This window comes from Homalodisca vitripennis, chromosome 3 (assembly GCF_021130785.1).
Source record: "Homalodisca vitripennis isolate AUS2020 chromosome 3, UT_GWSS_2.1, whole genome shotgun sequence".
Taxonomy (NCBI): domain Eukaryota; kingdom Metazoa; phylum Arthropoda; class Insecta; order Hemiptera; family Cicadellidae; genus Homalodisca; species Homalodisca vitripennis.
In genome coordinates, this window is record NC_060209.1 from 27,163,683 (window position 1) to 27,188,899 (window position 25,217).

The following is a 25,217-nucleotide window of genomic DNA, read 5'->3' on the forward strand; positions in this document are numbered from 1 at the left end:
AACAAAGCATCCTAACAAAATGTGGGGTGCTAGTAAGAAAGGTTTTAGTTTAATAAATAATAAAGTATTGTAGCTATAAAAACTCAATAAATACTAAAATAACTATTTATCAGTTATTACTGATATTATTTTATAAACATGTCTTTTAGTATTTAATATTGAGAACGTAAATTTACGCCATATCTTAACGTGTAGTATGGCCTATTTGCCTTACAACTACCTGTCATCTTGAAACTACTACAAAATTGGTCCTCTTCAAAATACATAGGTAGTTATGAAAATGGTTAAATAGACCTAATATGAAATATAAAAGTAAAATCTATAATGATTAACCGTTTAGAAAAAGAGAATGTCTGTTGTAAGCTTTACATTATTATGGCAGAGGATTTAGCTGAGCAAACAACAAAATTCCTTCTGATATTCAAATTCATTATTAATTTTATGAAAATATTATTTCATTATGTGAACAAGCTATATATATATATGAATGTTTGTATGTATGTCCTTTATAGAATTGCAAACTATTTGACCGATCATTATGAAAAATGTTATGTATATGTACTTTTCCACGGAGAAGGTTTATTTGCTATGCCCATTGATGTAACTCGCCACCAAGGCGGCGCTGCAAAATATAAAAGTTATCAAAGCGCCTGCACATTATAGACTGCAATTACGAGGCAGTTACGTATATTAAATAGCCAAACACTATTTGAAGGCGCTAAGTTACGATGTATATTAAATTTGTCTTTAAAATTAATTTTTGTCATAACTCAAAGCTTGAGTGTTAGCCCACTTTATAATAAAGTACATGTACGTGTACAATGGCTATAACATACAATTTTGTCAGAGTTTTGGTCATGGCAACAAGGTAAACTCTACATTGGCGTTGGAATCTAATTCATTTGAACCAGAATTGCTCATACATGGGTAAGCTTAAGAAAAGCGCCCAAAGCCGCGGGAAACAGCTAGTTACTTATAAAAATAGGCTAATTATCTGAGAACTCCAGCACGGACTCTGAATAGTTCATGCACTAACCAAATTAATTAATAAAAATAGATTATTAATAGAGACTATTTAACCATTTTGATAACATAGTATACTAGACTAGTGGTTAGTGTTTTCCAAAGTTCCTGTTGTTAATGAAACACAGCGTGTTCTGATAGTCGGCCTCATACAGATCGGGAATGTGCGCTCTAGCTGCGGGGTTGAACACCATCTCCACCTACAATACAGAATAATATTAGCCAAAAATAATTTACCTCAAATCGTTATGAACAGTTAAGAAAGGCAGAGAGTCTAAATGCTCGTCCACTGAGTTATGTCTTAAAAAATACGTATATGTATGAAAAGTTTATAATAGATGTAAAGTTATGCTGGAGAATCTCTCCTAGTATAAAATAAATCTCGTCAAAATGCAAAGTCTGGTAGAACTTTTGTGTCAAGAACGTAACCAGGAAAAAATTGGAGAAGGGGGTCCAGACAACTGATTTTTTCACCGTAGTGGACAGAGAGAGAGAGAGAGTAAGGCCCCATTATGTTCCTTAAAAGTTTCTTGACCCGATTTTTCGTTTAGAACAATCTTTCAGCAGTACATACCAGTAATACTGAATTATTTAAATAATAATAATAATAACAGTTTATTATTTAATTTATTATTATTATATTTATTTTATTAGTATTATTTATTATTATGTTTATTATTATTTAATCGTTTATTATTATTATTATAGTAATTGAAAATGTTGAAAATTTGGGGGGAGGGTCCGGACCCCTAAGACCACCTTGCTGGCTACGTCCCTGGTTTGTATGTACTTGTACTTACCGATGACGTGCCTCTTGTTTGATTCTCGAACTCGATGAGTTGTCTGAAGAAGCCTGAATTGGGTCGCACTGCTGGGCGGCAGGCGCGTAAGTGTAGAAAGGCGCTTCTCAACGTCAGGTCCCTATGTTTGACAAGGTAGGCCAGGACAAGGGCGGCAGACCGACTTACTCCCGCCAAGCAGTGGACCAGTACGCGTCCGCCATCTTGGATTACCTGAAGAGATAAGAAACTATCCATGAAAATGAAACACGACATGCTGAAACGGTATCAATGGATATGACCTTTACACAAAAATCAACTTTCTCGCTTCTTTTGTAGATAAGGTTGGTGCCAGAATGATCTAAAATGAAAGATGCTTCACCCTTACAATAATACTTTATACTATTTGTGTATACTAGTAACCATTATGTTGTTACTTAAATTCAATAATTTATTACGATCGTTGCGTTACAAACATAAATGTAGTATAATTCATTTTTGGTTGTTTTGTTTTAATCATTTCAGAGGCAGCCCTTTTAGATAGCCTTTAGGTAACTGAATATACAAAACAAAATTACTTCAATAGGATTTATTGCCATTTATGGTTGTAATTTTAGGAAATGTTATGAGCAGGCCAACAGAAAAATTGCTAAAAGTAAGAAATATACTGTTTGTAATATGTATATGAATTATGACTTAATAGTATATAACTTAATAAAATGGCATGTTATAATGAAATATTAGACTACCTATGGAAACTCATGTTAGATATACAAACATGTTATTCCCTTCAGGTGCTATCTATATTTCATAGTAGAAATTCATATTCTTATCTTGGACCTGATCTCAAAATTCCCAAAACTACTTCTAATAGAATTCTTTATTTTTTTCCTATTTTCCTGTATTTAGGAAAATTTATCTTGAAATGTGTTGACTATGATGTAAAAAGTAATGCTACAGAAAACTAATAGCACCGTCTTAAAGAAGCTAGCTATATTTACAATTGTCTGATAGCACGTGGCATCATAAGATAAGACTGCCTAAAAGATAAGAACGATAACGAACCAAATTGTTTTAATTCGCTAAAACAGTTTTCTTCATAATAGCACAGACAATGGATACGTTTCTATAGAAACGTATCCATTGTCTGTGATAATAGTATAAATTGAAGATCATGCGAAAATTATGTATAGCACCATTAAAATAGTTTATGAAATGTAATGGAATTCACGATGGTGACACAATCCACCTCCGCATCATATTTGCTGATAATTTCAGAATTACGGTTAAAACGTTTAATCCAAAACATTTTCAAATTACGTTAAGGAATTAGTTGGTTCTAAAAAAGCTCAACAGAAAACAGTGGCATCAACGAATTAAAGAAAAACGTCAGCTGTTGTTGAGAAAAAAAAACAGCTAAATTTGGCTCGCTCATGCCTTGCCTCAGGAAAACAATCCGCAGCTGCAATAAATATGCAAGCCATCGAGGCGAGAGGTAGAGACACATCAAGGCGATGAATCAGATGCTAGGGTGATAAGGAGATGAATGAATGATAAGAGGGAGCCGCGGGTGTGATCATTGACAATCACCTGGTGGGACCTCTGCCAACATTCCACCAACATTCCGCAGACCGGAATAGATCGAGCAGGGGACACGCCTGTGCGTTCCTCTACCTTCCTTGACTGATCTGATGCCCACAGACGTGCTCTTTGTCACGTCACTCCGGGTCTGCCTTTAAATCTTTGTGCAGCCATCGGCCACGTGGATTTATTTGTGTACAAAGTAACGCATTTCAACAAGAGGAGTTTACGGTCAACTACCTTACAACTCTCTAAGTAAATGTTTGGTAGGTTCTTACTGGATTACTCATAGTTCTAATTAGTGAATGCTAACATAAGGTTATTTTGAGACAACACTAACTGGGGCAGTTGTTTGACAGTGTGTACCAATGTAAATACTAACGCGTACATATATTACAACTGCAAAAATTGTGTAAACATTCAAAGAAAGACTTGTGATCACTAAATTTCATCATTAAATTCTAAAACACAATTCTAAGTTCGGTTTAGCTTACCTGGTGGATAGTGTCGCTCACTGTATGCAATTGGGAGAGGAGGTCTTCTGTGGGCTGGTCCTTTAGGGGTAGTCTTAGTACTAATGAAACTTGAGGGGGTAGCGGCGGCGGTGGTAACTCTGGGGCGGCACTGATGACACAGCTCACGCCCAAGCTGACAAGGACATCTTCTCTGACAGCGGGTGCACCGGACAGGAACAGAGCAGGGGTCACGGGTGACACGCTGAACCTGAAAAATAAAGGAGTCGTTTGATATTGCAAATATCGTACAGGTCGGAGTGGTAAACACAAAAATATATTTCGGCGCTGTGGCCGGGTGCGTCCGATAGGACCGAATCCTCCAGGTACGAAAGATGCATTAGTCCGGTAACTCCGAAAATGAAGTTGTCCGATAGCACCGAAAATTAATCCGCCGGAGCCGAAAAAAGAACTTGATGCTGACTAAATGGTAGGTATGGCGTATCCTATAATACATGTTCGGTTTCAAAGGGGAGTAGTGAATTGTTGGCGAGGTTAGCCTCGGTCTGTGCGTTGTTTACTGAGAGACTGTGGCCGACGACCGACCTACTCCTCTTCTCCACATGTTACGGCACGCACGCTACACCGCTGCCAGATTATCAGCAGCTCTGTTTACGTATTAGACGATATATCAAGGGATGTGCGTCAGATGGCTCGGGGCTCAGGTGCCAGATTGTAACACGCGGTGTCTTCTCGGAACCCCTAGGCCTCACTTGGCACGTATCTCGAAGTCCACGCTACGCATTTCGCTCAACTTACATTTTCAAAGAGCAAGACAGAGTTCTTGTGATGGTCCTGACAACACTTTGGCCACTTGTGTAGAGCATTGTCCAGGCATATCATTCAAGCCCGGTGGTCTATCTTGCTGTCTCTCCCGCCCAACTGAATGATAAACTTGATTTTATTTTTGGATTGTATCTTCTTAATTTCCTTCCTCCTTATTCTATTAATTATAATAATTTATTAAATATTCTCGTGTAGAATTGTAGTATACAGCCATTACTCACTAGATGTGCCACGTACCAGTAAGATTGGTCTACCCTATGTCATGAAATGTTACGAGAAGGATCTGAACATAAATTATATAAAACATATTATGTGACTGTGATGTTCGTAAGTATATTACAAGGATTAGGTAGATAAACTAAAAGTTCCACTGAAACTGTCAGTGTTTTTAAAAACGAGTGAATTATTACACCCCAATACGTCAGTTTAAATCACAAATTGCGTTAGGAGTCCTAACATAATACGTTTTTTATAAGTTATAAAAGTTATAGTTATAGCGTGGTGTATACATAATGTTCCCAATTCGAAAGTAATGTTATACAATTACGTAGAATTGCAGTGTCATAATATATAGTTGTTTTCTCTGGAGAATACTTATCGAATCTTTTTATCACGATGTTTATGAATAGATAAACAAACATCAACAAACTTGATGATATAACAAACTTTGACTGCTACAGGGTTATATTTATATCGTCGGCAATATACCAGGTGTCACTAAGTTTCACCCCCTATTAAATTTTGAACAGAAATATATCAACAAATATCAATTGGGGGGGGGATTGTTATAATAATAAATATCATGGCTTTTGGGATATATGACAATGTAAACCCCCAACCCCAAATGGGGGATTGGGAGTAAGTGATGCCATCAAGTAACGTCTCATATTACCAAAAGTAGCCTATTATTTATTTTAATGCAGTACAAAATGGCGACCTGTAACATTTTTAACTCTAAAATACGCGAAAACCAAGACTTTTGTTAACAAACCATGTGTGTTAATAATTGATTAAGTAACAAATTTAATTTAATTCAACCAAAAATTTGTTCTGTTAATATTAAATTTTAATATTACCATATCAAACTGAAACTGAAAGATATGTATCTTGAACGGTTAGCCGGGGCAGTTCCGGTCTGAGATGCTGTGGGCGTGACACTGGCAGAGGGATGAATGTGAGATTGTGTGTGAAAAATGGTTCATTTAGCAATAAATACTTTAATTTATTTGTATATCAAAAATATAAATTTATATTATGTTTTAAGAATAGTAGAGATGGTTAATTTATTAATGTGTTAAATTTTAATTATTACACGTTAAAATATTACATTAATTTCACTACTTTGTGTAAATGTAATTATTTCTTTATTTTATTATCTTTATTATGTTTTGTTTTATTCTTAGGTAATATTTATTTAATGTTTTAAATTTACATTGCAACAGGTTAAGTGTAAGAAAGGGCCATGCGGCCCTAACTTTGCCTGTAAAAATAAAGAATTTTTCATTTCATTTCATTTCATCAAAAAAAAATATTTAATTCTAACTCTTACGTGTTAAACGGTGTGTAATTTCCATAAGTATAAAAACTTACAATAGTCAAAATATGACAACTACGTTATAAACTGCTAGGGGTACTATTTGCTCATCTATATTTACTAGCAGACAAAATTGTACAACGTCTATCGTTTAGAACAATATTTTAAATTTAAATCATGTAATTAACACACATTATAGCACTAAACTGTAATTGCGTTGTACAAATCTAATTGTAAAATTGATCATTTTAACTATTTATTTATAAGATAAATACTTTAATTTATAAGATATACCGCCTTATAGTATACACACAATAAGTCTACCACATGTTATTTTTCAATCAACTATTAAACCACCATAAGTTCACATACTATTTATGGCAAGTACATTTCTTGACATTAATTATCATTGGTTCCCAATTACGTGTAAAAGTTTCAAACCTAATAATAAATAAATAAAAACAAATACTATTTTGTAATAGTATTATGATTCGTTCGTTAGCAAAATATTATAACCAATGTAAATTACATATTTTGTTCTTACAAAATATTCAACATGATATTTTCTGTCATTTAACAGGTCTACCTTCAAATATACTTCATCAGTTCAAATAACGTGAGTTTTACGATCTTACATTTTAATAGTGGTAATAAACTATTAAACTACCATAAGCTCACATACTATTTATGAGAAGAAGATTTCATCAATTATTTTCAACAACAACCATTAATTAATCATTGGTTCCTAATTACGTGTAAAACTTTCAAACACAATAATAAATACAAAAAAACAAATACTATCTTGTAATAGTACGTATTATGATTCATTCGTTGACAAAGATTATAATCAATATGAATTACATACTTTATTCGTAAAACAAGTATTCAACATTACAAGTAAGTAGGATATGTCATTTAACAGGTTTACCTTCAAGAATTCTTCAACATCAGTTCAAATAACGTAAGTATTACTATCTTACATAGTAGTAATAAATTACTACCATAAGCTCACATACTATTTATAAGAAGTAAAGTGCTTAACATTGGTTATCATTTGTTCCTAATTACATGTAAACGTTTCAAACCTAATAATAAATATATAAAAACAAAAGCTATGTTATAATAGTATTATGATTCTTCGTTGACAGAGATTATAATCAATGTGAATTACATTTTGGTCGTAAAAGATTATTCAACATTATATAGGTTATGTTATCAGGTCTACCTGCAAATATTCTTATTTACGAAAACGAATGGTCTCTAACAAATCCAAATTTTTTATACTTGCTACCCCATTACGTTTGCATTGGAAACCCACGAATTACAAAAAAAATACACTATAGATTTGAAATAGATATTTTTATTTCCAATTGTTATATTAATTTGTCTGTCCTCTAGAAGCAGGGAACTCACAGTTTAGAAGTGTCTGTGAGGGTGGTAGGGGGTGCGTTGTCATTGTTGTTGTGATCCTCTGGCACCTCCTTGGTAGCGAAGTTGGTCAGTATCTTCATGTCGGTGTACACTCTCCTGCGGCTCACTAAAGACTGAGCGCACGACGCCGGTATTCGCGCTGCCCCACGACGCCAACAATGCCGTAAACAACGACGCGTCACCGCTCTGGAATGCTCGCCGAATACCTGCCGGCCGCCCCGCACTTATTTTTGGCGCCGAATCTTAACTAAAACCGCGCTTGAATCACGAGTTACGGCGTCACCGACCACCAGCCACACTCGCTTTCGCGGCTGTCAGCTGGACCATCCCTTGCGTCGCAGTTTATTGAGGGGTGTAGAATCAAACTTACCAAATGTTAATACTTTCCAATACGGTTTATTTTGTGGACGAGGCCTTTCGAAACCAAAGTTTTTATTTGTGGAGTCGCCTGATGATATAGATGTAGATGTAGGGCTTAACGAAAATAATATACAAAAGTAATCTGAAATTTGTATATTTTGGAGTTGGTGAGTTTATTAAAGACACTTGGAGCAATTGAAAAAACTAAATAGTACTAAATGTTAGTAAAACAATATTTTCCAATATGGCTTATTTTTTGGACGAGGACTTTCGAAATCAAAGGTTTTATTTGTGGAGTCGCCTGATGATGAAACCTTTGATTTCGAAAGGCCTCGTCCAAAAAATAAACCATATTGGAAAATATTGTTTTATTAACTTATAGTACTATTTAATTTTTTTCTATTGCTCCAAGAGTCTTCAACAAACCCACCAACTCCAAAATATTCGAATTTCATATTGCTTTTGTATATTATTCTTTGTTAAGCCCTACATCTATATCTAAACTTATATCATGTCAAACTCACTAGAATATATTTAAAAATAAATTTTTAATTAATAGCCATGATCAAAACTCACTAGTTCCATGGCGTTTAGATCCTTAATTTTTCAGCCAATGAGGGCTGTCTCATTTATACTCTGGCCAATCAGAGTACAGCTCTGAATCAACAGCTGGCTTTGTTGTGTTTTCATGCTGTGTTTTGATGGTGTCTTCCACACGCTCGCTGTTTATTGTGCTTGGAATGTTAATTATTTTTATTGGAATGTGGAGTTTTTAATTTCTCCAGTTAAGCCAGAAGTAATACAAAATCCTGAGGTTGTTTACAAAATAATCTCAGAAGTTGCGACCGTAAAGATTGTCGGCAAAGACTGCAATGTCCTTGGTTTCAAACATTGTGTTAATATCACACCCAAGCGTACCAATGAATGATATCTTAAAATATCCAAATGTAAGAGGGTTTATGTAACAATTTTACATAATACAAAAAAAATCTCAAGAAACCGTTTGGTTACCCAGAAGAAACACACATGGAAATCCCTTACCTTTGCGACTGTGTAAAGATTGTTCACTGTTTCTTCCTGAAAAAAACTAGCTCCAGAACCCGTACCAGAAACAAACATGTCAAAAATGTTACATCATTCAATGTGTATCTTACATTAATATGGAATGAATCACAAACAAACTTTTGTACCAAAATTTTTACCTATTTTCAATATCTTTTATACATAGATTAATGAAATCTACCTTTCTTTTGAGAGTAACTTATCCAGTAAATACTAATACTAATTAATAAAACAAATTCTTAACTAATACTAACTAATAAAACAAATCTTTAATTTAGGTGCAAAACATTAAACTAAACTACAGTTAAATATTAATTATTCTATCAAACAAAAATAATACTTGGTAACAGAAAAATACATTGTGAGGATCAAAACTCAACAATTCCAAATCGTTACAGGTCAAAATTTTTAACTCCAAATTTTGTTTGTAATTTACACGAACACAGTGTAAGTTTTGCTAATATTATGATGTAACAAACAGTTTCTATGATTGTTTTTCAAATTAAGAAATCATTACTGTTATTCCAAACCATGAGTAAGCAACTAAAATAGTTTTTTGAGATTAGTGAGTTTTTATTCTGCGCCCCTCAATAATCGGTTTAGGTCGATTCTGTGAAATTGAAGCTTGTGGAGATTGATTTGGTATGTCGTTAGATTTTTCACTAGATTTCTACTTTCCACTTGCATATTGGGGAGAACATCAAGGGTTCCAGAAACAGCCGAATCCAAAGACTTCCATAATGTTAATTAAAACTGAAGCATCTTATTTATAAATAGTAATAATAATATTTTGCATTGCAGAAAACAGTTAACAATAATTGTTTTGCCAACGTCACTTAATAAATAAAAGGCCGAATCTAATAACTAATAAAATCTATTTTTAAATAGATGAATAAATAAATATCAATTTAAAATTACATTTTGGCACGTGCCACCGGTTCCTCGATTGTGGCCGACTTTCTTTGGATATAAGAAGGGGAGTTTTAAAAATATCCTTTAATTGTTACTGAAGACTATCCCAGCGGCCCATCGCAAACTCAACAACTGAGTAAAATGCCCTAAACCCCAAGAAGTGTCTTGTCGAAATTTAAATTGTTTGGGGTTAAATTGATGCCTTATCGTTTAAAACTTAGTTTGTGATTAAGCTTCTAACCCTTTTGGGTCTACAAGATTAGCCGATGACTACCCCTAATTCATTGAATTGGTAAAATTTACTGTAGATATCATACTCTGAAATAAAGTATTCACGCTCGGTAGGAAAGATATCTTAAACGTCTCGATTTATACCAATTCCATATAAAACGCTAGAAAAGAGGGATATGTATGCAACCTTTGCCCTTTATTATAGTTTGAGAAAACACTTTTGAAAGGGAAAGTTGCAAGGCAGTAGTAAAATTCCGTCTAGTTCCATAGCAAGTTTATTAATACTGTGATTATAGTAGTTAAAAATAAATAAATCTGTCTTACTTTATCAGACGTACTGTTAGGGTTAAAAAGGGCCTCTCTGAGACAATTTAAAACTATATACACAGTGCTTCAAAACGAATTTACGCTATTTAGGGCATTGCTCATGAGTTGAAAGCAACCAAAACTGTACTGTTCGTTTATTCAAAATATATTTTGTACTCTGTCAGTTTGTGTTGTTTTGGGAAAAATACAATTTTAAAAACCGTTTAACTGAATTCGATTAAATCTTGGTTAATCCGTTTCATTAATTGTTCATCAAAATTAGTTTGAATTGTTAATCGTTTGTCTTCCAAATACATAAAAAATATTTTTGTATTTCGAATGTATTAAGTAAAAGTTTATTGATAACTGAAACAGTGTTTTAATCCTTTTCAGAATTACAAACAATTTAAATAATTAACCAAAAAATATATAATATTAACTACAAAAATCTATGTTATAATTTAAAATTTAAGGACCATTAAAATATAGATCTGGTATGCGGGTTTTTTATAATGTTCCTTATGAATCAATGTAATACACGTCTTTTATTAACTTTACAACAATAAATACAATGATTTCTAATTTCCAGAATATGTGTGTAAGTTCATAATGTTATAATCAAAATTTGCAAGTTTTTATACTAATAATTTCGCATAAATATTATTCAAAATGCTCAAAATTTTACATGTTTTTTTCTGCTTCACCAAATGTAAAGTGATTTAAAGACTTCTAATCCTTTTAGACTATGTGACGTAACTTTAACTTTATATTGACAATTAGACAAGGAAGATCATTAACCCAGTTGTAAGAAGAGGCATAAACTCAACCAATCTCCAAACGGATAGTAGACTACCCGTGAGAAGATTAATCAACCAAAAATTTCTGAGGTAAAATCTCAACAGGAACGTTGACATTAGGACAAGGAAGATCATTATCCAAGTTGTAAGAAGAGACTTAAACTCAACCAATCTTCAAACAGGTAGACTACCTGTGAGAAGAGTATTAGGCCTACAACCAACTAATATTTTTAGCAATTTCTGAGATAAAACTCAACTGGAACGTTGATTGTAGGACAAAGAAGACCATAAGCCAAGTTGTAAGAAGAGGTATAAACTCAACCAATCTCCAAAACCACAACTTTATGAATATCTGTGCGGAGATTCTTACTAACAAAGGAGATGAAAATGTCAATAAGAGAGTGATTCTTGTCTTTTCCGTCTGACTAATTCAACACCACCACAGAATCAGTCCATATCAGTTTTACGATTTACATTTACATTTAGGATTTTAAACTAACATAGTTTTTTAATTGAAACTTAGTACTTAATTTTCCAGACATTGTAAATAAAATATACGAACAACTAGGGTAAGATACTTGTACTTATTAAATTATTTACACTCAATTTAAAATTTCACAAATCAAACTTATAAATGGTTTCAAAAATCTGATATAGGGCTAATCTTGCTTAATAACTCCTTTTGATAAATCTTTTTGAGAAGTAAAGCTTATGAGAAAATAAACCATGTTACAAAATTGTATACCATTTTTGTGCACAGTCCATGTCTGGTCAGTATCGAACTGTTTCGTTCACATTCTCTATTTGTGTGCCATCAAGAGCTGACTTATATTCAGCGAATATGATATTCTCGACATTCCTGTCAGTCAACTCCTGACTTGGCGGGGCACGGCGAGGTCTGTCACGGGCCCTGGAATGTTTGACCGCCCCGCCGCCGGCGCTTCTAATGGGGTCTATTTCTGCGTCGGCCACGGTTTGATGCGTAACGCAAGCATAGCTCTGAGCTGAATCGCTGATTGATGTGGGGATAAATTAGCGGAAAACGCTTTACGCTTGTAACATTCCAAAGAGATATTGCTTCAAAGGCAGTGCGTTAGAGCTCTGATTCAAACATTGATTCACAGTTTAGATACATGTTGTCAATTTTAAAACTTAGTCAGTAATGTAAGTTTGCGTATTGTTATGAAATTGTTTTGTAATTAATTATAAATTGCGAACAAGTTTCTGTAATTGATATTTATTTTATGGCTTGTCGTTGTCTCACGAATGTAATTTTGTAATTGTTAATGGCTCACAAAATCTCCTCTTTCTTTTGTATTTTTATTTTATACTAGCAGTTACCCGCGGCTTCGCGCGGATTTTCCTGTTGAAACCTTGGACAATATATTCATGTGAGTCGTAAAGTGAAACAGTTTTTATAACATTCGTATTCCCTCTAACATTCCATGACAATTTATTGAAGTGCCTCGACGATTTCAGTAACAATAAGAGTTAGCCTTTTTATCCCAATGACGAAAGTGTATCGTCCAACTAAAAAGTTGCTGCGGTCAATATGAGTCTGTTCTGGTCGTTTAAATTCACCCCCGGTCTAATCTATTTACAGTTCCACAATTGATTTATGCTGTTGCACTAACCAAAACAATGGTCTCATATGTTGGTTTCGGAGCGTATAAATAGCATTTCCATGGCATTAGATGGATTATTGATCATTGGCGCAATCAAAATTTAAAATTAGATAATAACTTCGTCTCTGCAATCTGCATTACACTACTGATCAAGCAGTTACAGTAATTTAATAGTTACAAAAATTTCAATGTAAACAAATGTTCCTGCCTCTTTGATGAACTTCAGCTGAAAATATCAGTTCACTTTGTATTACGTGTCGTAGCGCAATTTGCCGGATCCAAAATAACACTCTAACATCAACAACAATGTATAAATAAAAAAATAATTAATTAAACTATTTAAATCGGACCAAATCATGAATCTAAACTATTCTCGAATCCCCTTCAAAACACACACACACACACACACACACACACACACACACACACACACACACACACACACACACACACACAATTTCATCAAAATCGGTCCAGTCGTTTAGGAGGAGTTCGTTAACATAAACATGAACACAAGAATATATATATATATATATATATATATATATATATATATATATATATATATATATATATAAAGATTAATTATAAGTTGAACAATGATATTTTTAGTCTTGCCATGATTTGTGTATGAAGTGGTTTTTATGATAGTGTTGTACACTTACACACTAAAAAATCTCAGTTAGCCAGCTATAATTACCTTCAGCACTAATTACCTTAAGTTCAGCTCCATCCATTACATATTCAACTTAGTGCAACCCTGAAGTCCAACTCAGTTGTGCACCCGATGAGACAATGAGAACACTACTTTATCTGGATTAGGCCTACACATGTTTGTAGTCCAGGTGTCTCTGATGTCGAAACGATGTAAACAGTTCGTTTTGAGCTTCTTCGTCACCGACTGCTGTGGATCTCTTAAAACAGATGTTGATTCCAGAATCCAGAAGTCAAGTCTGTCACAGCGTTAGACATCAGACGCTGCACTAAGTGGAAGATGAAATGGAGGTGAACTTAACATTCCTATTGAATAAAGACTTCCCACCATTGCTCTACGTTATGTGTACTTTCACTTGTCAGTAGTTGAAATTGATTCTCACAACATCAGTTCTCCAGGCGTTCACCAGATAGCTTTTAATGTGTAGGTTTAGATTGATGCTTTACAACATTCAGGAATTTTAGTACGCTGGAAAAATGCAGGAGAATTAAAATTTGGATGATGGATTTTACTGTTCTGTGCCAAAATGTTTGTGTCTCTTAATCCAATTCTAGAATGGTACTAGCTTCGGATTTGTGACACTAACTGAAATAACTATGTCATCTTACAATGCATCCCACTAAATATTAGATAAATGAATTGATTACAGAGCCAAGAGAAAATTCGAAAGCGACTGCACTTCAGATTTTTGTATGTTGATCACCAAAGAGTTAATTTTTAAGGAGATCTGGCCCATCACTGTTTCGTCCCATAAAAGTCGAGGTTTGCGTCCCTAGAGGTTGAAACTTTCTTTTTAGAGTTCATTGTGATTGTTTCTCTGATCATGTCGATCCGAATGTCCTCAACACTTACCTTCTAACATCATGGAAAGATGTATTTAATGTAAGATTATATTATCCTGATTATGAATTACTTAATCAGCAATATAGGCAATATAGTACGTATAGCATGGACTATTCATTTCTTGGGGGTGTAGTTTTTGTGCCACGGTTAAACTTTCCCTATAGCAAGTGGTAAGGCAAAGGCTTATTTCTAACCGAGAGGTCACTGGTTCGATTTCCAGGGGGGCCTATGTCAATACAAATTTGAAAATAGGTTTGGACCATTGTCCGTTAAAAGCATTTAGTGCTATCAATTAAAATGAGGCGTTATTACGACACCCTTTATAAAAATTCCTTTTTAAAAATTTACGTGTAGACCCTACTGTCACAATCCGATCGAGGTCAGAATATACGTCTTCTATGATCTTATCTTTACAAACTACAGTCAAGTAGATTTATTCAATGATTGTGTTTCACTAGACTATTAGGAGTACTCTTAGGATTTGCATCCTTGACGTTAGTTGGTTGAAAGGCTCCTCTCAACGAATTCTTCTACCATCCGTCTGTGAAATCCTTGGGTTTACAGGTCCAGGGTCCTTCTTACAACTGGGCTAGATGAGTATCATTACCCTATTATCATGGTTCCTACATGAAAATTTGGTTTCCAGATATTGTCTAATTATGAGGGATAGTACGAATTAATGAAAAAGGTGAACATTTCATAGGTACCAATTATTTTTTTTTGATTTGGTCACTTTGCTTCAAAATAAAGTTTTATTCTGCTCTTAAGCGATATTGAGGTCTGGAAGACTACGAAGTCTATTTTAAGTTGAGAAGAAAGGAACTGAAAATCAATCCCTATATTATAGAATATACAAACACGAAAACATGCTAATATTTTGGTAAAGTCGTAATTGCATCTAATATTCCTAAACAATACAATTCAGAAATGAAACAAATAAAAATAATGTTTTGTTGACGAATAATTAATAATATTGAATTTAATCATAGCTACCTCAGGTTTTCTACATATTAAATTGCATTATATAATGCAATTTACGTTGGAGTTTTCATGTTATAAATTAATTTTGTGTTTAAGTAAATAAGCTAGAATACTTGCACGTTTCGTTACCAATGAAGGTATGCAGACGCCCTTGTACACAGTGAAAAGTACAAGAGCTCGTTGTGTGATACAAAAAAGTCTCCAACGGGTCAGAAACGAATACTTTACATTCTCTAACAATAGACTGTTCCCGTGGAACGTTTCAATGGGTGCATTCAAGTAACAGGTATAAGTACAATCGGAAACATAAACAACTCTTTGCTTCTGTTGCGGTGAATAAACACAGTCGATATTTATGCAGCGTCGAGAACGATCATCGCGACAGAAGCTCAAAGCAGATCAAAGTTGTATTAACGGAAGGTCGAACAAGTGCGTTGACCAGAAATCACAAATCTAGAGCAGTGATCGCATTCCGACGTCCCACGCGGCAGCTGATTACATTCCTGGATCCCACGCGTCGTCGTTCCTCAGATGACAATTAGGCGGGAAAGTGTCTCAACAAACACCTCTAAAATGATGGCATTCCTGAGGCCTGGATGAATGTCAACACAGAAATAAACGCAGCCAACTAACCGAACACACCCACTCACCTATTGCTGTTTAAAATTTCAGTGATTCCTCTTAACTTTTAATTATTTTAGAATTAGTTTTAATTCTTTTAACGCTACGGCAATTGCAATAGTTGATTATTATTACAGTAACTAACGTACATGATTAGAATGGAAATAAAATAATGTCATTACATTATAAAATGAAATAGTAATAAATTAAATAAGTTTCACTCTTTTCAAAATATTTCCAATTCCTAACCGTCTTACATGAATATTAAATACTTACATTGAAAAACGAAATAACACTAACCTTTTATATATAGATACATACATACACTAAATACACACTGTGAAACTAGGCTACATATATTTTTTTTATTTTTAGGATTTCCCAAAATTATAAAAAAACTTAAATAAAGCTCATTTTATATTAACTTTCTACAGTACAGCTTTTTAACTAGCTGTTTTGCTAAATGGGTTAGGTTATGTTTGGTTGTTCAGCGATTATGCTATGAGATTTTATATCTATTTAAAATTCAAACTGTACCTATGCAAAGCATCTAAACCCGTAGAAGAAGTTATCTGAAACTATAATTTACTTTAAATTTAATAGACAACGGATATAATGCTAAAATATTATATAAAATACCAGGATTCCATACATGAAGCTAATACAACTGAACGAAGGCTGAAATTAATATAATTTAAATAGCAATCGCTGAATTCATTTATATACCTTGAATTCCTAACATAATATCCTATTACAATGTAATAAAGTGACTTTAACGAGTGTACTCTATATTTTCATTCAGCAGGAGCGGGTTTTGTATTTAGATCTTTTGAATTGGTTAAGTTAGTGCATTCGCGTGTCATATTAGATAAAACGTCACACTTTGTCACAAAGTTCAATCGTTCGCTAACACCTTAATATATTAATGTCACATTACTAAAAAAACATAACTTTTGTGTAGAAACATGTTCTACAATTGTGACATATAAACGAAATCTTACCATACCATGTCTCTCAAACGTTCAACGCAGTTACTTTAAATTCCTTCTTCGTTCATTCCCATTAGATTTTTTTTCTCTGACAAAATTATCAAGTGATTTCTTATGCCACCCACATACTTTAAGAATGTGCTTATGTTTATCTTTAACAAAAGTGGCACAGATTTAAGGAGACAGGCCAAAGTGCCCAGACTTCTGCCAAACCCGTGGACAGATGTCATCAACCACTCTCTAAAAGCATAAACAGAATTGAAGATGTGTACGAATAATGAATCGGCCTCCAAATGTTTGGCCTCATTTACTTTTCGCTTCCATGTGGTCCCGATCTACTCCCCTCGATCAGAAATAAAACTAACTTTAGTAGGTTATTACTAAAGAAAATATTAAGTACTTTCTTAAATAAAATAATCCTAACTAATATTATAAATGCGAAATTTTAATGCGCTTTCTCGCTTAAACTAACCTAATCAAACTAACCTAATTTTACATGGACGTCCTTAGGGTCCCTAGTTAGCATATTCTTTTTCGAAAATCCCTTCGAATTCTGCTCCCAACTAATCTCTAAAGTTGCGTTACAGCAAACAAATATTATTAATTGAAAGAGCCTGTTAAATGTAATCAACTGTTCTGTATAAACTTTGTTTTAACACAACGCAATTAATTTAACATAAAATACAATAATCTTAACCAATATTATAAATTCGAATAAGTTTTTTGCTGTACTTTCACGGGTAAACTAACCTAATCAACCGATCATCGCAAAATTTTACATGGACGTCTTTAGGGTCCCTCGTTAGCATATTCTAGTTTCGAAAATCCCTTCAAATTCTACTCCCAACTAGTCTCTAAAGTTGCAATACAGCAAACAAATACTGTATCATTAATTAAAAGAGCCTGTTAAACGTAATCAACTGTTCTGTGTAAACGTTGTGTTTAAGCCAAATCTAAAATGACTTTTTTCCCAAGAAAATGGATACGATACGTCGATGATATTTTTGCAATATTTAATAAAAATGAAAACATACAAGATTTTATCACAACGCTAAATTCGTTTTAACCTACTATTAAATTTACAAATGAAATTGAACAAAACAATAGTATCCCATTTTTAGACGTATTAGTTATTAGAAATGAAACAAAATTTGAATTTGATATCTACAGGAAATCAACTCATACAGATAGGTTCATCATTAATGAATCTAACCATCCATCTGCACAAAAAAGAGCAACATTTAATTCAATGACTTATAGACTGTTAAATACACCACTTTCAACAGAAAACTACAAGAAAGAACTAAATTACATCTATTGCTATGTTCAATGGTTACACTACACAACTCATTGACAATATACTAAAAAAGCTTTAAAAAGAAGAAGTAGAAAAGATAAGACAACATTAAGACCACCTCAAGACACAAAACATGAATTTATTTGCACAACATACAGCACTTTTTCAAACCAAATATGCAAAACTTTTAAAAAGCATACAAATAAAACTGTCACTCACAGAACAAGCAACAAATTATCCCAAATTTTAGGAAACCATAAGGACAAAATTTCAAATGATAGTAAATCGGGAATTTATGAAATTGGATGCGATGACTGTGACAAAATTTATATTGGACAAACAAAAAGAACAATAAAAACACGATTTAAAGAGCATTTATCACACACAAAATATGGAAGAGTTGACAAATCTGCTGTAGCCAAGCACTGCATTGAATCAGGACACAGAACATCAATTACAAATCTAAAATTAATAAAAGAAATAACAATACCAATGAACTTGAATGCTTGGGAAACACTATACTGTACATAAACAGAAATAAAGAAAAACTCATGAACAATGAAGAGAGCCCTATTGAAAATTCCAATCTTCTTTCTTCTCAATTTATTCAAAAATTAAACTCTAGTCAAATTTAATTTTTCATACTGGCTGAAATATTTCCAAAATTTTTGTATTTACATTTTACAACATATGTTATTTTAATATTAATTGTAACAAACAATGTGTAAATATTTATTTGTGGAGTTGCCTGAAGATGAAACCTTTGGTTTCGAAAGGCCTCGTCCAAAAAATAGACAATTTGGAAAAAATTAGTGTTTTTATTAACATTTAGTAATATTTGTTTTTAAGCACAATTAATTTAACCTCTATTTTCAATTTGTTTAAAATTTAAAAGTTTTAGAACAAATATGCTTTTTTAGCAAATATTAACTATCTAATCAGTACTGCAATGCAGATATTAAAAACAAAGGCACTATCTAACTTCTACTATACATTTAAAGGCTGTAATAAAACACATCTTATTTGTTTTTTGATAGAAGTAGACTTCCCTAACCTGTGTATGTATTTTTGTTTTCTTGATCGGGGAAAGAATGCAAAATCAAGTATGGCACAAAAATACTAAAACTAGTGTAAATTACAATGACCATAAATATACTTTTTTGCCATATTTTCTTGAATAAGACAAACTCAACATTCGCGTTTGGAAAACAAGTCTACCTATTGCGTGAGGATCCGTAGGTTAATGCTAGTCTGCTATAAATGTGTTCTGTAATATTTAAAAAATATTATTTTGATTTACTCCGATTGCATATTAATTTTTATATACTTGGGGCTCTTAAAAAACAAGGGTAAGCAAGCCGCTTTCGGCCTAGGTTTTGGTTCTTGGCCTTAGTGTCGTGGTGTGGGTGCGACGTGTGAGCAAGATAATTATTATGCTACAGTGCAATGTCTCAAACAAGTAGGGAAACAAAGTTCCTTACAAAGAATATAATTTCGTAATCCCTAGTCTAAGGCAACATCCTCGTACAACAAAATCCAACATAGTATCTTTGAATCAAAAACATCAAATCAGTATTGTTGTGCAGCTTTGCGTTTTAAAGAGAGGTTTTAACGTCTTGGTGTGGTGCAGAGTTATATTACTGTATGCTGGGAGAGTTACCACTCACTATTACTGTAATGTCTGGTAGTAAATATGTTATTGTATGTGCGTTCCAGCGCCCGATTTGCTTCAACTTCAGCCACAAAGTTCAATGATTTTGGTTCAGCGATTATGCGTCCTACTTCTTAAAACGTGTATTTTTCAGCACTGAGACATCGCAGACACGTAATTAGTAATCTTACCGTAAATGATCCCGGACATCTTTTACAGGCTTTGACAAATCTCAAGTATTATCTCAATTACCTTCTCCTTCCCTTGTGCATTTGTATCAAAAGTGAATGCACACTGTTTATTCTGGGACAGGTGTATAGACTCATTTGGCAAGTACCGTATAACAGAGTTACAATAAGGCCATTAGTGTATTGTTAAGTGAGCACATAAGTTCATGAGAACACTTATTATGTCACGAACTCTATTTATTGTTGACGCGCAAAACTGTCTTTTAGCGGACAAGGTGCACATTTAAGTGAAATCGACTGTGTTGTTCACACGGTGCCAAATACAGTGAGTTGCTACTGAACTCGAAATAGGCTAAATAAAGATCGAGCTAAATCTAAGGCTAATAACGAAAACAATTTACTTCTATTACTGTTAGGGATTTTACATGGTAAAACTATCTCGGCTAAAGCTAGGGTCATCTAAAACATATTGGTTGGTTGACTGTCTCACTACGGGCCATACTCCTGCAGAAAGCCTTGAACTTTGGGCCTTGAACAAACGAGTAGGATAAGATATGGATGTGTGATTTTCTTCCAATCGTCATAACTTACGTCAGGGAAATTAGGTATCTCCTGGTCTCTCTTTTGGAACTCTTGATATCCGAGGCTTTTAACCAAGAATATGTAAAAGTACCTCTGGAGTTGCTAGGATTTCCTCTGAACGGATTTTGGGTCCATTTGACAATGTCACTATCGATTAAGAGTATCTATAATGGTCTTGTTGATGGTGATCAGGTAAAGGACTTCGGTAGCATACCTCTATCCGATGTTCGATATTTTCAGTGACTCATAATTGAGATTCAATGTCGTTAATGTGCCGATTCATCTCATCGTTTAGCTCTTGAATTGTGTTTGGGTTATTGACGTAAGAAAGAAGTCCAACTGTGTCAAATCACATGATCGTGACGGCCAATTAACATCGCCACGACGTGAGATAACATGGCCATTGAATTTCTCGCGCAAAAGAGCCATTGTTTCGTAGGGTGTGTGGCTAATGGCACCATCCTGTTGGAACCACACATCGTCCAGGTCCATATCCTCAATTTATGGCCACAAGAAGTCCGTTATCATCTCGCGATAACGAACACCATTCACGGTAATTGCTTGGCCGACCTCATTTTCGAGGAAGTACGGCCTATGACTTCTTTATTTGGAGATATGTAAAAGAATCAAGAGCACAAACACGTCACACCCGATCTAACGAAGGTGAAGCAAGTTTATTCATTTTCACTTTCGTAGCTAAAATATTGGATCTTCATCACTTGGGTTCATTCTATCCAGTCTAGTTTTCATGAAGTCGTCAGGTATTATTTAATTATGATTTTAACTGTATATATCACTTAATTGTCACATTTGTTAGTTGTTTAATGGCATATGATGTTTTATGCCTGAAGAAGAGGATAGATTTAAATCCTCGTAACGTAGTGTTAATTCTTTTGTAATATATAACTATGACAGATGTCCCATTATCCTTTTAAACCTTCCATCGCCAATAACAAACTTCAAATAAAGAATGTACAATTATGTTTAACGTTTTGTCGTTGGATGGAACTTAGCCAAAATTGGAATGGACGTTTGGGGGAATGAGAGAACAAGAAATCAATAACATTTGCATCGTGTTCCGAAGTGCAGGTGGGAGTGAAGCACTGCAGTCATAGGAGTAATTAAATAAAAATAATTACTTTGGCTACTACTCAAATTTGTTTCAATATATAAGGATCTCCTGATGGCCTAAATAAAACTGCAAAATAGTGCTAGAATTATCATCAGTTGGCACCTTAAAGGATCGTTCGGTTTCAAGAAACATATTACTACTTATCACTTACTTAATTAATATTATAAATGTGAAAGTGCCTTTGTTTCTTGGTTTTGTTTTCACGTGTAAACTTCTCAACCGTTTGTACTGAAATTTTACATTGACATTCTTGCAAGTTCTACGGATAAATATAGGCATATTCGTACTTCGAAATTTCCTCCGGGCTACGCCCTACTGGTCTTTGAAGTAACGAGAACTCCCATCTTGGTCTCTAAAGTTGTGTAATATTAATTGAATGAGCCTTATCAAATGCAATCAACGTCCTGTGTAAACATTGTTTATTATTTTCAATTTGATTTGTTTCATTTAGATTGAGTGAATGATCTAATAAGTAATTATAATGTTTATCGCCGATTTAGATTTCAGCGATTAGGTATATACTAATCTACAAAATGTTCTGAAACATAAGAAAATCAGAATTTGTCTCTCAGAGGAATTCATTTTGAAGCACCCGTCAAGAACAATGCTAGATGAGATTTCGCTGGACTGTGTTCTTTTGATCCATTGGGCAATTCTCGCTCTAAATGGTCTATAATATTTAAAAAAATTTAATATAAATTTAAGACTGTTATGAAACCTATCTAAGTTGTTTTTTGACAAAAGTATGCTTCTCAGAGCTATTTATGTAGATATATTTTCTTGATCAAGAAAGAGGTAAAATCAGCTTTGGAACAAAAATATTAAGACCAGAGTAAATTAAAATGACCATAAGTATACACTTTTTAACACATTTTCTTGATCGTGGGAAGAATCAAACTCAACATTGGCGTCGGGAATATAATTCAGAAGTGTTCATACAGGTGCAAAACCTGCGAAATTAATGCGAAGCCGCGGGTAACTGCTAGTATTTAAGATATTTTTGGCACATTCTTTGGACTTCCAAATCAAATCGTATGTACCTAGATAAGAACACATATTTTCCTAACGGTCATACAGCTGACAGCTAAATATTTTTTCCCATTTTATTAAAAACACCCAGAGGCAAACTAACTGTACGAAATGCAGGCTCATAAATAGTGTAAGGATTAGAGTAATTCGGTTTCGGCTTTTCATTGTAAAAATAGTTTATTCTTTAACTTTTTTGATTGAATCCATAATCCTCTTTGGGTGGGTTTACTGTTGACATGAGTAATTAGGAAACTTAGAGCGTAGTCCACTGAAGTATGGTAAAATTAATGATCGAATTTCTTCGTGTAAATTTTCATAACACACCATTAAAGTTAGCTTTTTCTCTATTTCTAATTTGACCGTCTAAGTGACGCGGACTCTTTCCCAATATGAGTTCTGTCGTCTCTGGTAGCTCAGTGATTAGCCTCAGCTCATCTATCACCTCAGGGAGACGGATTCAAGTTCCGGCTGGAGCACGACATTTTCACACGCAGTCATCTTAGCCCAGCTGATGTGAAGTTGTACTATGGCTGAAAATCTAATTCTAGCATTACACATCACACCATACTATCAGAATAACCTTCTTCACTTTATTATTTCATAATCAAATTTACGAGTACACCTACTCTGAGCTCATTCAATAACTGATCTCTGAACCGTTCGGGTTGATCTGATCTGTGTTACTTGACTAACTATCAACATTAAAACTCAAATATCACTAGTCCACTAGAAGCCAACAGACTTCTCTATTTGTGACGTAGCTATGGTGGGAAGGGTTTATTCAATACGAATGCTGAGTTTAGCTCCAGTTCACCTTCCTCTTAGTGCAGCGTCTGAATCTGAATCTGAGTCTTACTCTGTCCGTCCTCATGAGCCACTGGCCTGTGCGAGGATCTTATCAAACAGGATAAGGGAGAGAGTCGATAGAGTACAAGGTCGATGGTACTGATAAACAGTGTTTCGGTCACAGACAGGATTTGAACCTGCGCTATCTGTAACTCTGATCGAAAGTCCAAAGGCTTAGACCGCTCGGCTTTGGAATTGGCACTCCCACTTATTTAATCTAAGTGTCTCTGATGTCGAAACTATGTAAAGAATTCGTTTAAACTTCTTTGTCGTCGACATTTTTTGATCTCTTCAGAAAAACATGACTCAAGATTCCAAGAGTCAAGTCGGTGACAGCGTCAGATTCCAGACGCTGCACTAAGAGGAAGGTGAACTGAAGAAAACTTATACTCTCTATTATTTTCAAACTGACTCGTAATAGTGAACAGGATAAATTTTCAAGGTATTTTTACAAGGCTTGTCATAAATTTTTAATCGGATTAAAAATATAATATAAAAACACAATAATATAAATATGTAATTGTTGTATAATTTATAATTTTTTTTAGTTTAGATCACATTATTGCAATCGAGGTACATTTGTGGTGAGCAACTGTATCCACCATTGTGCGCGTTACCCTAGTGCAATAATCATTACATTTTCTCCCTAATGTTCCAGTTTATGCCAGAAATAACTGCGGCCATAAAGTATCAGGAGATCAGGAGTAGGGCACGTCAGTGTTCTGAGCTGCCAACAACTTCACTATTACAAGAGGACTGTTGAGAGATTTGAGTGCATTCTCCAGAGTAGTAATGGTCGCTCCTCCTCTCCTTAGCATTCCCATGCGTCATTTTAAACTCACAAGGATTTATCTGAGTGTTCAATAAATAGATTTATAGGACGTTAAACGTTAATAAAGGAATGTCAAGCTCACATAATTTTATCAGCAAAATTTTAAGTTTCAAACTTGTTTAAGACGATAGAATTAACGATCTCAATAGAATTCAATCTAGATAACTTTCAATTTCTGCGATAATTAGTAAAGAGGTGCCCAATCTTGCTGTAAACATACTTTTATAATTAGTCAAACCTAATTCCTGTACGCTTGTTTACGGTCAGATAGAAATATTCATCGTTGAAATGTCTAGGTTATGTGGAAACGTAAGTGACTAAAAATATTGTTGTTTTTTCAACTCGCGTATTCTAGCAGATTGGGCGAAACTAGTGCTGGCGACTAAGCAGTATTTTTAGTAAACTCTGTTTTTCTTGGCCGCTTGTTGACAAGTTCGGTGATTTGTTTTGACAAAGATTTAAAATGCCAGTGATCTTGTAGCGGGCCACGGGCTCAGGCAAGCTGGACACCCCAATAAAACAGCGTCACTCCCGTTTTTCTGGCGCCCACAATTTACCTTTGTGTCTCCAGA

General features: G+C 34.1%; 2 protein-coding genes across 2 annotated transcripts in view; one reads left to right on the plus strand and one right to left on the minus strand.

Moving 5' to 3' along the window:
* LOC124356707 (calcium uptake protein 1 homolog, mitochondrial-like) overlaps window positions 1–25,217 on the plus strand; it is a 134,045-nt gene that overhangs the window by 3,909 nt on the left and 104,919 nt on the right. The gene's annotated exons all lie outside the window — the stretch shown is intronic.
* LOC124356710 (dual specificity protein phosphatase 18-like) lies at window positions 705–7,804 on the minus strand. The gene is made up of 4 exons (XM_046807881.1): window positions 7,629–7,804; window positions 3,878–4,106; window positions 1,824–2,036; window positions 705–1,223 (listed from the first exon to the last, which is right to left on the minus strand). Exons 1-4 carry the CDS (start codon window positions 7,724–7,726, stop codon window positions 1,113–1,115), a joined length of 651 nt encoding a protein of 216 aa, XP_046663837.1. The 5' UTR covers window positions 7,727–7,804; the 3' UTR covers window positions 705–1,112.

Excerpts from the sequence above, each read along its gene's own strand:
- LOC124356710 (XM_046807881.1), bottom strand. The coding sequence starts at position 7,726 with ATGAAGATACTGACCAACTTCGCTACCAAGGAGGTGCCAGAGGATCAC. Across the intron at positions 2,037-3,877 it reads TGAGCGACACTATCCACCAG|GTAATCCAAGATGGCGGACG; the intron begins GTAAGCTAAACC and ends TTATCTCTTCAG. Across the intron at positions 1,224-1,823 it reads AAACAAGAGGCACGTCATCG|GTGGAGATGGTGTTCAACCC; the intron begins GTAAGTACAAGT and ends TCTGTATTGTAG.